General features: G+C 48.6%; 1 protein-coding gene across 3 annotated transcripts in view; it reads left to right on the top strand.

The window, feature by feature from the left end:
• The window catches only part of PSAP (prosaposin), a 198,167-nt gene extending 184,107 nt beyond the window's left edge, over nt 1-14,060 (top strand). For all 3 annotated transcript variants that reach the window (XM_029609276.1, XM_029609275.1, XM_029609274.1), the window contains one exon: nt 12,571-14,060. In XM_029609276.1, coding sequence (XP_029465136.1) covers nt 12,571-12,606 — 36 coding nt within the window. In that variant the 3' untranslated portion in view covers nt 12,607-14,060. The remainder of the gene's footprint in view (nt 1-12,570) is intronic.
• Nucleotides 14,061-14,330: the final 270 nt, after the last annotated feature.

Raw genomic sequence — 14,330 nt, 5'->3', positions numbered from 1 at the left:
TCCTGCTTTCCTGTGGAATGCTTTCTCCTACTTCCAGTCCTCTGCTCTGCACAGCAGATGTGGCCAGAAGGGAGTGGCAGGCCTAAAGGAAAATTGGTTCTTACCTGCTTTCATTTTTGTAGTACCACGGATCAGTCCAGACTCCTGGGTTTATTCATCCCTGTCAGCAGATGGAGACAGAGAAAGTTTCACTGACACTGTTTCATAATCTCTGCTGCCACCTGCAGTTTCTCAGTATTGATCTGTACCCAAGCACATAAACACTTGGAAGACTTTTTTTCAAGGTTTTACAAGTTTTGCAATGAGTCTGTATTCCATCACCTTAAAAAATTGTACCAAAAAGATTACAGCTGAGCGGACGACTCTCCACCTCCATAGATCAGATGGGTTCTGGACTGATCTGTGGTATTACAGGAATGAAAATTAGCAGGTAAGAACCAACCCGTATCAGTCCAGACTCCTGGGATGTATCAAAGATCCCTACTTAGAGTAGGACCTGGTGAGTCCTGCTCACAAGACACTCTCCCAAAAGACAGACTCCAGATCCCCTATATCTAGAGGGTAGTGCCTTTCAAAAGTATGCAGCGACTTCCAAGTCACTGCCCTATAACTTTTCTGTGGTGAAACCAACTGGGCCTCAGCCCATGAGGCCGCCTGAGAAGGTGTAGAGTGAGCCCTCAAACCTTTAGGCACCTGATGGCCTTTGAGAATATATGCCAACCCATTAGCCTCCTTAAGTCACCTCACAATGGTAGTTTTGGAAGCCTGGGTACCTTTGTTCTTACCACTCCATAAAATGAACAGATGATCAGATCTCCTAAAATCCATTCGTTACCTTGAGATACCTAGCACAGTCCTATGGACTTCCAACAGCCAAAGCTCTCGCACATGAGGCACAGAAGCATCCAACTCCGGTAAAGCTGGAAGCTTCACAGTTTGATTAACAAGAAAAGCTGATACCACCTTGGGAAGAAACAAGAGAACTGTCCAGAAGGACATTCCGGGGTCGAGGATTTCTCGGGAGGGCATTTGTTCCAGGTGCCTCCCCGGTGGGGAGGGCACCTCTGAGCCGCTGAACACGTTTTCCTTCCGCGCCTCTGGGCAGCATGGGCCGGCCCCTTCGCCACCTTTGGCGGGAACAGTGGCCATTTTGAATTGGCAGGATCGCGATCCTCAGCATTCAGAGGAGGAGCAGGATTCTCGGGGCGGTTCTCCCCCGATTCTGTCGCCGGTGAAGACCCTACCTGCCCAGGTTCCCTCAGCTGCTCCCGATATCGCCCCCCTCGGGCACGCCGGCATTCTCACCTGAGTTTATTGTGCTCATGCACAATGCATATTTACAGCGACTGGAAGCCCCCAGGGCACCCTCCCCTGGCCCACCCCCCCCCCCCCTGCAAAAGCACCCTGCCTCATGGACACGCCACAGGAGACCCCTGACTTAGCGGGTGGGGTACCGGGGGCCACCCATGGGGCCCCCAGAGTTCATTTTGCTCTGGGAGGGGCGGGCTCTCTCCCGGAGCAGGGGGGGATCCCCCAGGTCGTCCGGATACTACTCTCTGAGGCCCAGCTGGAAGGGGATGACCCACGAGTACTCCGCATTTTCCGGAGGGAGGAACTCGACGATCTGATTCCCCAAATACTTGAGGAGCTGGACCTGGATCCTCTTCCACAGCCACCGGCGCCCGTTGCTCCAGTCGTCGCTTAGTCGTCCAAGAAGGGGGATCCGGTCCTGGCTGGCTTGTGTCCTCTGTCCCGGGCTTTCCCCACACATTCCACCTTTCTACAGCTCTTGGCTAGGGAATGGGATACTCCCGAATCCTCCTTGAAGGTCGGAAGGGCGATGGACAAGCTTTATCCACTCCCCGAGGATTTCCTGGAGGTAATCAAGGTTCCAAAGGTGGACTTGGCGGTGTCGGCGGTCACCAAGAGGACAGCTATCCCGGTTACGGGTGGCACGGCCTAGTTCGACCTTCAGGATAGGAAGTTGGAGATTTACCTCAGAGAGTCTTTGAGGTCTCGGCTCTGGGTATGCGTGCGGCGATGTGTAGCTCTCTTGCGCAGAGGGCAAGTCTTCGCTGGGTTCAGCAGCTTCTTACATCATAAGCCTTGCCACCCGAGGAAGCCGCTCAGGCTGATCGTTTAGAGTCCACCATAGCGTACAGGGCGGATGCCCTGTACGACCTGTTCCGGGTCCTGGCAAGATCCATGGTCTCTGTAGTGTCAGCGAGACGTCTCCTGTGGCTCCGCAACTGGGCGGCGGATTCTTCCTCCAAGACCAGCCTGGGCTCTCTCCCCTTCAAGGGCAGGTTCCTTTTTAGTGAGGATCTGGACCAGATCATCAAGCCTCTGGGGGAGAACGCGGTCCACCGCTTGCCCGAGGACCGGCAGCATAATTTCAGGTCCTTTACTTCTTCCAGGACCCGGGCCAGGGCCCAGGATCTATATCTGCAGATAGGGCCCCGGACGCCCTCTTCCAGATCTCAGTTCTGGCCCCGGTCCTTTCATGGCCGCAGGCCCACTCGGGAGAGGTCGAGTCAGGGGACCCCCTCCAAATCCACTCAATGATGCCATGCTCACCCACTCCTCCACCCCCAGGATCGGGGGACGACTCTCGCACTTCTACGAGGAGTGGGTTCACATCACCTCGGACCAGTGGGTTCTCGATATCCTAAGGAACGGCTACGCATTGGATTTTGTCCGCCCCCCCCCCCCCCCCGAGGGACAGGTTTCTCTCTTCTCCCTGAGGGTCGGACCTTAAGAGATGGGCGGTGCAACAGACTCTGGATCGGTTGCAGAGTATAGGGGCCATAATCTCACGTCCCCTTCGGAGAGGTGGGCTCGGGCCATTATTCCATCTACTTCGTCATACCCAAAAAGGACGGATCCTATCGGCCAATTCTGGATCTCAAGGAAGTCAACAAGTCTCTCCAGGTCCTACGGTTCTGCATGGAGACGCTGCACTAAGTCATTGCGGCAGTGCATCAGGGGGAGTTCCTCACCTCACTGGATTTGACCGAGGCCTATCTTCACATTCCCATCCTCCCGGCCCACTGGCGGTTCCTTCATTTCAAGATTCTGGGCCAGCACTTCCAGTTCCAGACCCTCCCTTTCAGGCTGGCGACCTCCCCTCGAACGTTCACGAAGGTTATGGTGGTAGTGGCAGCAGCCCTGAGGCGCGAGGGGATTCTCGTCCATCCCTATTTAGATGGCTGGTTGATCAGAGTGAAGTCCTTTGCCCAAGGACAGTCGGCGGTCTCCAGAGTAGTTCAACTTCTCCGCTCACTGGGCTGCGTCGTGAATTTCACCAAGAGTTCCCTCATTCCTTCTCAACACTTGGACGACTTGGGAGCACGGTTCGATACGCATCAGGGCAAGGTTTTCTTGCGTCCGGACAAGGCCCAGTCCCTACGGGAACAAATACAACGTTTTACTGCATTACCAGTGCCCACCTCCGGGGACTATCTCCAGCTCCTGGGCTCCATGGCATCCACAATCGACCTCATACCCTGGGCCTTTGCGCACCTACGCCCTCTTCAGGCAGCTTTGCTTTCTCGCTGGAAGCCTGTCTTGCAGGACTATCAGATCATGCTCCCTCTTCCACAGGTCACCAGAGACAGTCTACAGTGGTGGTTGGACCAGACACATCTAGCCTGAGGCATCTCCCTCGAGGTACCAAACTTGGATGGTGGTTACCACTGATGCCAGCCTTGCCGGCTAGGGGGCGGAGTGCAAGCGGAATGCGGCGCAGGAGACGTGGACGAAGACACAAGCGTCATGGCCGATCAATCGCCTGGAAACCAGAGCAGTGCGCTTGGCACTCATACATTTTCTTCCCCTGGTGCGGAATCGGGAGGTAAGGATACTCTCGGACAATGCAACCATCAATCGTCAGGGAGGCACAAGGAATCTGCATGTTTCGCTAGTCTGATGGCATGGGCGGAAAATCACCTAGCACGTCTAGCTACCTCACACATTGCAGGGGTAGACAACATTCAGGCGGACTACTTGAGTCGGCAACAGCTAGACCCAGGAGAGTGGTCTCTCTCCGACAAAGTGATGCAGCTTCTCGTTCATCGGTGGAGGACACCTCACTTGGATCTGATGGCGACGTCTCTCAACGCCAAGGCACCCCGATTCTTCAGCCGCAGAAGGAAGTGCGGCGCAGGAGGGGTAGATGCTCTAGTCCTGCCGTGGCCACGTCACCTCCTACTCTACATTTTTCCTCCCTGGCCTCTGGTGGGCAAGGTCCTCTGGAGAATAGTCACCAGGGGTCCGTCCGTCCTAGTGGCTCCCGAATGGCCACGTCATCCCTGGTTTGCAGATCTGCTACAGCTAGCAGTAGACGGTCCGCTTCGGTTGGGACATCTTCCTCGACTGCTCCATCAGGGACTAGTATTTTTCGAGCAGGCAGAACACTTTTGTCTTGTGGCCTGGCTTTTGAGTGGCGCCGCCTCAGGCACAAAGGATACCCTGAGACTGTAATTTTGACTCTGCTAAAGGCCCGGAAGACTTCTACTTCGGTCGCTTATGTGCGGGTCTGGAAGGTTTTCGAGGTGTGGTGCCCCGCACATGGTACTCGTCCCACGAAGGTCTCAGTCCCTCAGATTCTGCAGTTCCTTCAAGACGGAATGGACAAAGGCCTTGCCTATAATTCTCTGCGAGTTTAAGTGGCCGCTCTCGGTTGGCTCATCCAATCTGCAGACCACCCTTCTCTCCTGCTACAGCCGGATATCGCCCTATTCCTCAAGGGGGTCAAGCACTTGCAGCCTCCGGTGAGGGACCCGTGTCCCTCCTGGAGCCTTAACTTGGTTCTTCGGATGCTGGCAGGGCCTCCCTTTGAGCCTCAGTGCAACTCCACCATCAAGGACCTCTCTCAAGGCAGTCTTTCTTGTGGCCATCTGCTCCGCTCGTTGCATCTCTGAACTTCAAGCGTTATCCTGTAGGGAACCTTATCTCCGCTTCACGGACTCGGTGTCTCCCTCCGAACTGTTCCTTCCTTCTTGCCCAAGATAGTCTCTGCCTTCCATGTGAATCAGACCGTCGAGCTGCCGTCCTTCACACCCGAAGATCCAAGGTCTCTGTCTTCTAGACATCTAGCGTATATTGCTCCGCTACCTGGAGGTCACTAATGACTTCAGAGTTTCGGACCATTTGTTTGTCCTCTGGTCGGGTCTGAAGATGACTATTGCGAGATGGTTAAAGGACGCCATTACGTCAGCCTACATAGGAGCGGGGCAGATTCCCCCTCGAGGCGTCATAGCTCATTCCCTTCGCTTGCAAGCAGCCTCTTGGGCAGAGGTCCGGTCTGTCTCCTCTCAGGAGATTTGTTGAGCGGAGACTTGGAAATAGCTGCACACCTTCACAAGACATTATCATCTACACCTGGCGTCGTCAGCCTCTGGACATTTTGGCGACCAGGTTCTCCGAGAAGGGCTTTCAGGGGCCCACCCGGAGTAGGGAAGCTTTGGTACATCCCACCGTCTGGACTGATCCTGGTACGTAAGGGGAAAACAAAATTATTCCTTACCTGCTAATTTTCGTTCCTGTAGTACCAAGGATCAGTCCAGACGCCCACCATGTTGGTTCTCTGGGTTCTAGACTCCTGCTCGGACTGCTCTGTTTTTTCTGAAGGATGGTTTGTCGTTTAGTTCTCTGAATCTGTTTTCATAGTTCTTCTGCAAGTTGCAGTTTCTGCCATGCGTTGGCTCGATTTTTTGATTGACCTGTTATGGTTGAGAACACTTGATCCATTCTCCTTAAGTTTTTTATTCTGGCTTTGATATACTCTACACTGAGCTCCTGCAGAGGGTGCACTGGCTTATGTGCTAACACCCTTCGAAGCCTTGTCTGACTCCATCTGCTGGACGGGGGACATAACCCACCGTCTGGACTGATCCTTGGTACTACAGGAATGAAAATTAGCAGGTAAAGAATAATTTTCTTTTACGTTCTCTCCATCATAGAGATAATCTGGGGGGGAGGATAGAAAAAAAAATAACCATAGGAGGAGATCAATAAACTTTATAATAAAAGAAAACTGCAGCATGAGAACATCCCCACATTTACTTCCAATTATGACCCAGTAATTCCAAGATTCATAGCAGGTACAATTACTCTTGTCCAAGAACGCCTGCAACTGTTCAGGACTAAAAAAAAAATATAGGTGTTATTTTGTAGCCTAACTATGCATTTGCAAGGGTACCTCAAAAGAAAACTAGCTCCAAGAGAAGCAACTTCAGCTTTCATATTCAAGAAAGCCTTCCGGTGTAACTGGGTAGGCCTAGCTAGGTCTGGATAGACGTGTACTTTACCACCCAGAAAGGAAACATTTATACTTTTAAAGTAATAGCGCATAACCAAGTTTAAGTCTCTTTCAGTAGAAAGACTAACATCGTTAGTCTAACAGTAACTTCTATAGCTGAATTTTCTAAATAATCAGTCAAATTGGAGAAATTTCCTTCATTATTAGACCGTGGCAGAGCTTGCTTCTGGGATAAAAACACTATTTTATTAGTGACTGGAACCATATCCACAGGAATCTCTGGCAAGATTCATTTATCTTGGGCAACCATATCCAATTTTAATGACACAGTATCTAAACGTCAAGTTTGTTCTTTAAAGGCTAAGGACATATCTGCTATTAAGTCCCAAAAGGATTACAGGGTAACAGCTGGTCTCATAATCTCATGGGGTAAATGCACAGTTATTCCACTTCCCACAGCACAAACACTCCCACTAGATGTCTCCGGGAGAGCTTCCCCGCTTCTTCCAACATTCTCCGCGGGGATCTTAAGACTCTGGGTTGGAGCAAAGAGCAATACCCATTCTGGAACAACGCCATCAGCTGCTACCGGCTGAACAAGTCTCCTCTCAGGGCCTCAGCACCGTGGGCGTCACCAGATGGAGAAGCCAATCAGCTGTTGTAGTGGGACAGGAGGGCTCAATGATATTTCCCCTGGAGAAAACAGAGCTCCTCTGTTTCTCCAGCAGGGGAAAACTCCCTCAACTCTGTGGTGGGAGTCGTGAACTCGCTAATACATCACTGGTCTGCGGGGAGGTTGGGTTCAGAAGGATATACCCTAACTTTCCCCTTCCTCTTATGCGGCATGACAAGGAACCTCAGGAAACAAAAAAACAAGGTAAATCTTGAGATTGTGGAGCAGCACGGTTCATGTTCTCTCACGTGGACATCTTGGATCCACCCCCCAAAGAAATTGAATCACATCGGGATGAGGATAAACGTGTGACCCTCAACTCTGCCACGTAGACAAGCCAGAGCTGCTACCTGTACTTTGAGGGAGTTGGAAGCTAGGCCTTTGATCAAACATTCTTGAAGGAAAGATAAAACCTGAGACACCGAAGACCATAAGGTCTTTGAGGTATGGTGTATAACTTCCAGACTCTGATATACGACAACGAAGTAGACATCCATCTAGCTTGCAGAACAGTAACATAGAAACATAGAAATGACGGCAGAAGTAGTAATGACTGCCTCTGGGTGCCCTCTTCATCTCAAGCACTGCCTCTCAAAAGCCAGGCCACTAGATAAAAGCAATTTGCCTGGTCTGAAAATATGGGGGTCAAGACTAGGAAGATGACTGAAGCGTAACTCTGTCCACTGCCATGTTGACCAGATCCGCGAACCACTGCTGACAAGGCCACTCCAGGGCTACCAGCACACTTCTCCCAGGTGTTTCTCTATCCAACGCAACACTTTGCCTATCAGAGGCCAAGGGGGAAATATGTAAAGAAGAACACACCCCCCCCCCCCCAAGGTATTACCAGAACATTGACCCCTTCAGCCCCATACTTCATCTTCAACTGAAAAAAACGAGATGCCTTTGCATTGAGATACGTCTCCATTGGATCCACATGGAGACCACTCTACCTCTCTCGGATGAGCTGCATCTCTGCCTCTGACAACTCTCACTCCCCTGGATCTAGCGTTGTGCGACTTAGAAAATCCGCTTGGACGTTTTCGACCCCCCCCCCCCCCCCCCCCCCCCCCACTATATGAGATGCCGTTATTTGAATCAAGTGCTGCTCCACCCAAAGAATTAAATCCTGAGCCTCCTGTGCCACTGCATGATTCTCTTGTTTCCTCCCTGCCAATTGATATATGCCAGGGTCATCACATTGTCCAACAAGACCCTCACCGAGTGGCCTTGAAACAAAGAGAAACAAGCAACGTTAACTGCATTGCTCTGGTCTCTAAACAAGGTCTTTTGCCACTGACCAAATGCCCTGGGCCAATTGTCGCTGGCATATTGCTCCCCAACCAGAAAATATGGTATCATTAGTAAGAATTACCCAATCCAGAACCTCCAGATCGACCCTCATGGACCAGATTGGATGTCTGCAGCCACCAAGCCAGACTGACCCGCGCATGACCATCAAACGAGATGGGCATATGAAAACCTCAGACAACAGAGCTCTCTGTAGCGATCTCATATGGGCAAAAGACCACAGCACTAACTACAGCATTGAGGCCATCAAGCAGAGAACCTGCAAACAATTCCAAGCTCTGGGAACCTGCAAAGCCAACAGACTTGCATCTGTAACTTGCAGGCACTCTCCTCCGAGAGGAACACCTTGCCCTTCAGCATGTTGAACTGAGCCCCCAAGTATTCTAGGGTCAGAGATGGGGATCAGCTGGCTTTTTGCCAAATTCACCAGCCAGCCTAGGTTATTACATTGTGCACCACCACACGACAAGCGACTTCAGACTTTGCTCTCATGACTCATTCATCTAGATAAGGGTGTAGCAGGACCCCCTTGTGCCACGCTGCAACGCCGCCACCACCACTATTACCTTGGTGAATGTGCGGGGTACTGGGGAGAGCCTGAAACTGGAAATGCTGACCCCAGTACCTTGAACCTCAGGAACCACTGGTGATCCGGACAAATGGGAATATGTAGGTAGGCCTCAGTCAGATCCAAAGAAGCCAGGAACTCATCCTTGTGCACCACTGCGATTACCGACCGCAGTTTCAGTCTGAAACCTCGGGACCATTAGCGCCACATTTACCCATGTTAAATCCGGAATGGGACAAAAAGAGCCTTCTTTTATTGGAACTACGAAGTAGATGGAATATCAACCTTTGCCTCGTTTGCTCCTCATAACCAGAACCACCACTTCTAAGGCCCATAACCTGTCTAATGTCCCCCAGACCACCTGATGCTTTTCCAACGATCTGCAGGGGGAAACTAGAAACAAGTCACGAACGAACTGAGCAAATTCTAATGCATAGCCATCTCTTATGCTGAGGACCCACTGATCCTGAGTGATCTTGGTCCACTCCCAGTAAAATCTTGCTAGATAACCCCCCTATAAAAAGAACAGCGGAGTGGACTGGCTTCCTCTCATTTTGAGGATTTGGCTCCAGCAGCCCCACTATTGGAGGAAGCTCTGAATGGCTGCTGACACCCTCGAAAGGACTGCCCCCAGGACTGACCTCAAGAAGAGAACTGCTTTTGTGAGGTCGGTGCTCCTCTCGCCTGACGCGGCCTCCTAATATCCCAAAAACACAGAGATTGAAAAAGCCACTTGCCCTTAGGCTTATCCTCCGGCAACTTATGCACCATATTTTCACCCAGGTCCTTCAAGTGCTCCAGATCCTCACCATACAAGAAGCACCCCTTAAAAGGCAGCAAGCCTAAAAGATTTAAACGAAACATCCACTGACCAGTTGCATAACCACAATAGCCACCTGGCTGACACTGTGGAACCCATAATACAGGAGGAAGTTCTGACCAAGTCATACAAGGCATCCGCCACATAAGCAACAGATGCCTCCAAGCGCTCTGCTTTATCTGCTTTGACACCCAAATTTGCCTGCCCGTCCTGAAACTGTTGAACCCAACGCAGGCAAGCCCTTTGCATGAAGCTAAAGCAGATAGCCACCCGCAGACTCAGGGCAGATAACCTCAAAAATCCTTTTGAACTGAATTTCCAACTTCCTGTCTTCAACATTCTGCAACAAGGATAGTCATAGTCTTTGTGACCGAAACCGCAGCGTCCACCTTTGGAAGGGAAAAGAGCTCCAAAGTCTGTTCCGGCAATGGATAGAGCTTAGCCATCGTCCTTCCCACTTGCAAGCCAGAGTCAGGCGCTCCCCATTCTCAATCCACCATCTTTTTCACAGACTTATGATAGGGAAAAGCTTATGGGGGAGCCTGAAGCCCATCCAGAACAGTATCCGCACCTTCCATAACTGAGTCTTTCTGTGGGAGTTTCAGCCCTCGTTCCTCCAAAACCTGAAGAATCAAAGGGCCTAACTCCTTCAGGAATTAGAGCACTTTAAGCTAATCACCCTTCAAGACTAGAAGACTATCTAGATCAGTGGTTCTCAACCCTGTCCTGGGGACCCCCCCAGCCAGTCGGGTTTTCAGGATATCCACAATGAATATGCATGAGAAAATTTGCATACACTGCCTCCATAACATGCAAATTTTCACTCATGCATATTCATTGTGGATATCCTGAAAACCCGACTGGCTGGGGGGGTCCCCAGGATAGGGTTGAGAACCACTGATCTAGATCATCCATGAGATACTCTGACGTCATCTGGATCAATACCCTGATCCTGTGACAAGGACTCTTGTGTCCCGGGGTCCCCCCTGAGACCCAACAGTCATCGGTCTGCTTCAGCAAACCCAGGACACCACGAACGCTGTCCCAGCGGAGGGTTCCAACGTCGGGATTGCTCAGATGCCAGATTGTGCCTCTGACACACTAGAGGCTGAGATTGGCTACTGAAACCTGCCTGCTGAGCTAAATATGGCTCGTGCAGCAGGAGAACAAAATCAGTAGAAAAGGCCCAAGGAGCCTGAGAGCTGAGAGGGCACAGTCTCTGCGGATGCAGGCACTGGCAGATCTAAGCGCACTGCCTCATCTGAACACCCCCCCACGACCCTCTACCGTGGTTAGGTGGGCCGGAGAAAGATGTGGAGGCAAATCTCCCCCCATCTGACCAGACTGCCCTGCCGGGGGAGCCAAAATGGCCGCCGTGTCCACGTCAGAGGAAATCGGAGACTTGCCGTGTTCCGCACATCAGCACTTCACAGAAACCCTTGGGAGAGAGCCCGAACAGTTCCTGCCTCTTGCGGTCACCGAAGCATTTGGCGGACCCTCTTCCCCCCCCCCCCCCCCAAAAATGCAGGCTGCACATAAACTAAAGTGGCTGAGCTGTTCCGATCCTGCAGCACACGTGCAGCAAACAGAGCCGTGAAACTGGCTGGAAACCCCCCTCTGCTGAGCTCAAACAAATGCACAAATGGGAGCAAAAAACACACTGAATACCCACTACAAACAGAGCTGCCCACGAGACAGCCTTACCTTTTTTTTTTTTTTTCCTTTTTAAAACAGCTTTAAAACTGTGGTCAGCCTCTCCTCTGCAGAGAACACGGAGCTGTCCAGCTCAGGTTCAGCAAAAGGCAAAAAGAAAAATAAGGAGAGACTGAAACCAGAAATTTAGAGAGGCACGCTAATGAAAGAAAAAAAGATTCCAGCCGCCCTAAGCCACCTGAGCAGCCCTCGTGAAGGGGAGGGATCTAGACCACCAGACTTATATCCCACGGACTAAAGGAGCGAGCATACAAAAAGGTCATGGACCTCCAGCTTGACCACCTCAACCAAACGGAGAAGGATCCACCAGGACCCAAACAACCCTAGAAGGAACGGTTCACACCCAAAAAAGAACAAATTCACCAGACCTCAGAACTGCAAGTTTATGCACCAGCCACCATCTGCTGGAGACAGAGAAACACTGAGGAACTGCAGGTGGCGCCAGGGATTATGAAGCAGTGTCAGTGAAACTTTTTCTGTCTCCATCTGCTGGCAGAGATGAATAAACCCAGGTGTCTGGACTGATCCGGGTAAGCACAGCAAAACCATCTTCTCTATGAGAAATAGAGGAGAGTCTGGAGCACATAGTAATGAACCGATTTAAGAAGGTGCACCATGGTGGGAGGGAAGGTGGATGTGGTTCAGGCTTTTCAGGAATCTGAGGGCTACATTGAATAGGGAACTATGAGAATATGGTGGTGGTAATTCTGGTGCTGTTGGGTGATAAGTACAGGGTCATGTGCCTAGAAATCCTCTCCTGAGGAAGACAGAGTAATTCAGTAAAATTGTTATTTTTTATAGGTCAAACTGTTATTTACTCCTGCAGGTAAAATAAAACAATGAAAATCTGCTTCACAGCAGCAATTCACAAAATTTATTCAGAGTGCAGAAACACCTGTATTTCAACAGCAAAAACTGCCTTTTGCACTTCACCCTGCTGCATATGGTGATTCGTGTTTTACTGTTGAAAACGTTTTAATTTGAAGTGATTAAAAGGATCTATATTAAAGCAAACCTGACAAAATTAGATAGTGCTTTCCTATTGGCTGATACAAGCTTAATTTGTATAAACAAGCTTCAGGGGCAACTTTCTCTGATATGAAGGAGTCACGGGAGATGGGAGCCTGTCTGCATTCTGAAAGAAAGAAGCTAGGCCATAGTTTGAGAACTTTTACAAATGTACCACTAAGACTTGTTTAACCTTTTTTCCTTCTTTTCCTCAGGCGGTTGAGCACTGCAAGCACCACGTGTGGAACTAGATTATCTCCAGCTAAGCAAATTTGTTGAATTTTATTAATGCAAGGCTGAAGAAAGGCACCTTGATCTGCAAGATGGAAACTATATTTTCCCCATGTTCCCTTTCTTTGGCCTCTTTGATTCCTGTTGCATTGTTGCAGCTTTTGGAGAATATTGGCTTGCAGTGCTAATCAGCGTCATAACAGTTCTTGTATATTTTTATGGTAGCTTTGTATGTTTAGTGCATGTTGGAGCTTTAGCAGTGGGATTAGAATAGACTTTAGAATGAGAAAAAATGTTAGAATGTTCTAAATTATGCCAATGCTAGGAAATGGTCATTTCTGCTTTTTTGATTTAGACATGGGTTTTCTGAACTGAAGAATTTAGGGCTACTCAACTACATAAACTGATTCATTTTGTTTTTTTGATATTGTCTGGAGAAAATTTGCTTAATCTAATGAAAAGATAAGACAAATTAAGATTTTTTTTTTCATCCTAGCTGCAGAAACTGTGGCTATAAACTCTTTAGCCATTGGTTTTTATTTTGTGATTTCTGAAACAGTGGTGGTTTTAATAATTGTGGTGCAGCCCTTCACTTGCATTGCTGTTAATATCAATTTCTTTTTATATTGCTTTGGAGTGCTAGACAGGCATAGAAAAATTTAAGATTTTTTAATCTATCTAGAACATGTTAATGTTTTAGCAGTCGTTCAGCATTAGGAATGTGCTAAGTGACTGCTGCCCCTTTTTGGGTTGTGGATGTGAACACACTGGAATAGATACAAAGACATGAGTGGAGTTCAACGGACAGTAGACCTTTAGAAAACTATTTGTACATGAATATATTTGCTGTGAACCTGCTCTAGACTTCCATTCTGTAACTCAAGAGACTAAACTTAAGCAGAAGTTACCAGACACTATCTTGGAAGGGTACAGTGCCTTGTAGGGATTATCTGTTCTTTGCTTTGTGTCCTAAATTTCTCGTGTTCTATTGGATGATAGCTTAAGTCATCTTTCGAACTAAATTGGCTAAGCACTAGTTACTAGGTAAAAGCTAAATATTCCCATTCTGAAGGGGAAAAAAAACTATATCCTTGTCTGTTTTTTTTTCCCCTGAGAAGGTAAGGAGACATGGGCAATTAACACTGTAGTATATTGACCTTATATATTGCTATTGTAAGATTATATTAAAAATTAGAACTCCATTTTCTGTAAAATGTATCACCATTGCTACTGATTGTACAAAAGTGGATCACAATAGCTTTGATGTAATTACACTTAAATGAGGACCTGACCTTGAAGATAGATTACTTTTGTAAACTGCAGAAATGTTTAATGTTCAAAATATGTTGGGAAAACAGGACACTAGAGGACCACATTTGATGGAAAATTATGCAAGAGTTGTTTTAATAAGATTGTCTTGACTTTGCACTAAAGCTTGTGTAATGGAGAACAATAAAATCTTTTAACCCTTAAATCCATGTGTGATTTTTAATTTTTGTTTAAACATTTAAGGATTTGGATTTTGTTCTGGCATTGCTTCTTGTTCTCAGGATGAGGAATTCTAGTTAAAGCTTTGAATCCTCCTGTTCAGTCATTGGACTAGGAGTATGGATTGAGGCTACTAGTGTCTGCTGGGACACTGCAATCTTGTGATTTTTTTTTTTTTTTTTTTTTTTTTTTTTTTTAATGTGAAGGTTATTACAGTGCTTCCTTCAGCAGCTATGTATTGATGACAGACTTATGT

The sequence above is a fragment of the Rhinatrema bivittatum genome, chromosome 7 (genome assembly GCF_901001135.1).
Source record: "Rhinatrema bivittatum chromosome 7, aRhiBiv1.1, whole genome shotgun sequence".
In the NCBI taxonomy this organism is placed as follows: domain Eukaryota; kingdom Metazoa; phylum Chordata; class Amphibia; order Gymnophiona; family Rhinatrematidae; genus Rhinatrema; species Rhinatrema bivittatum.
The sequence above is the reverse complement of the archived record's forward strand: the minus strand, read 5'-3'. Positions and strand labels throughout refer to the sequence as shown.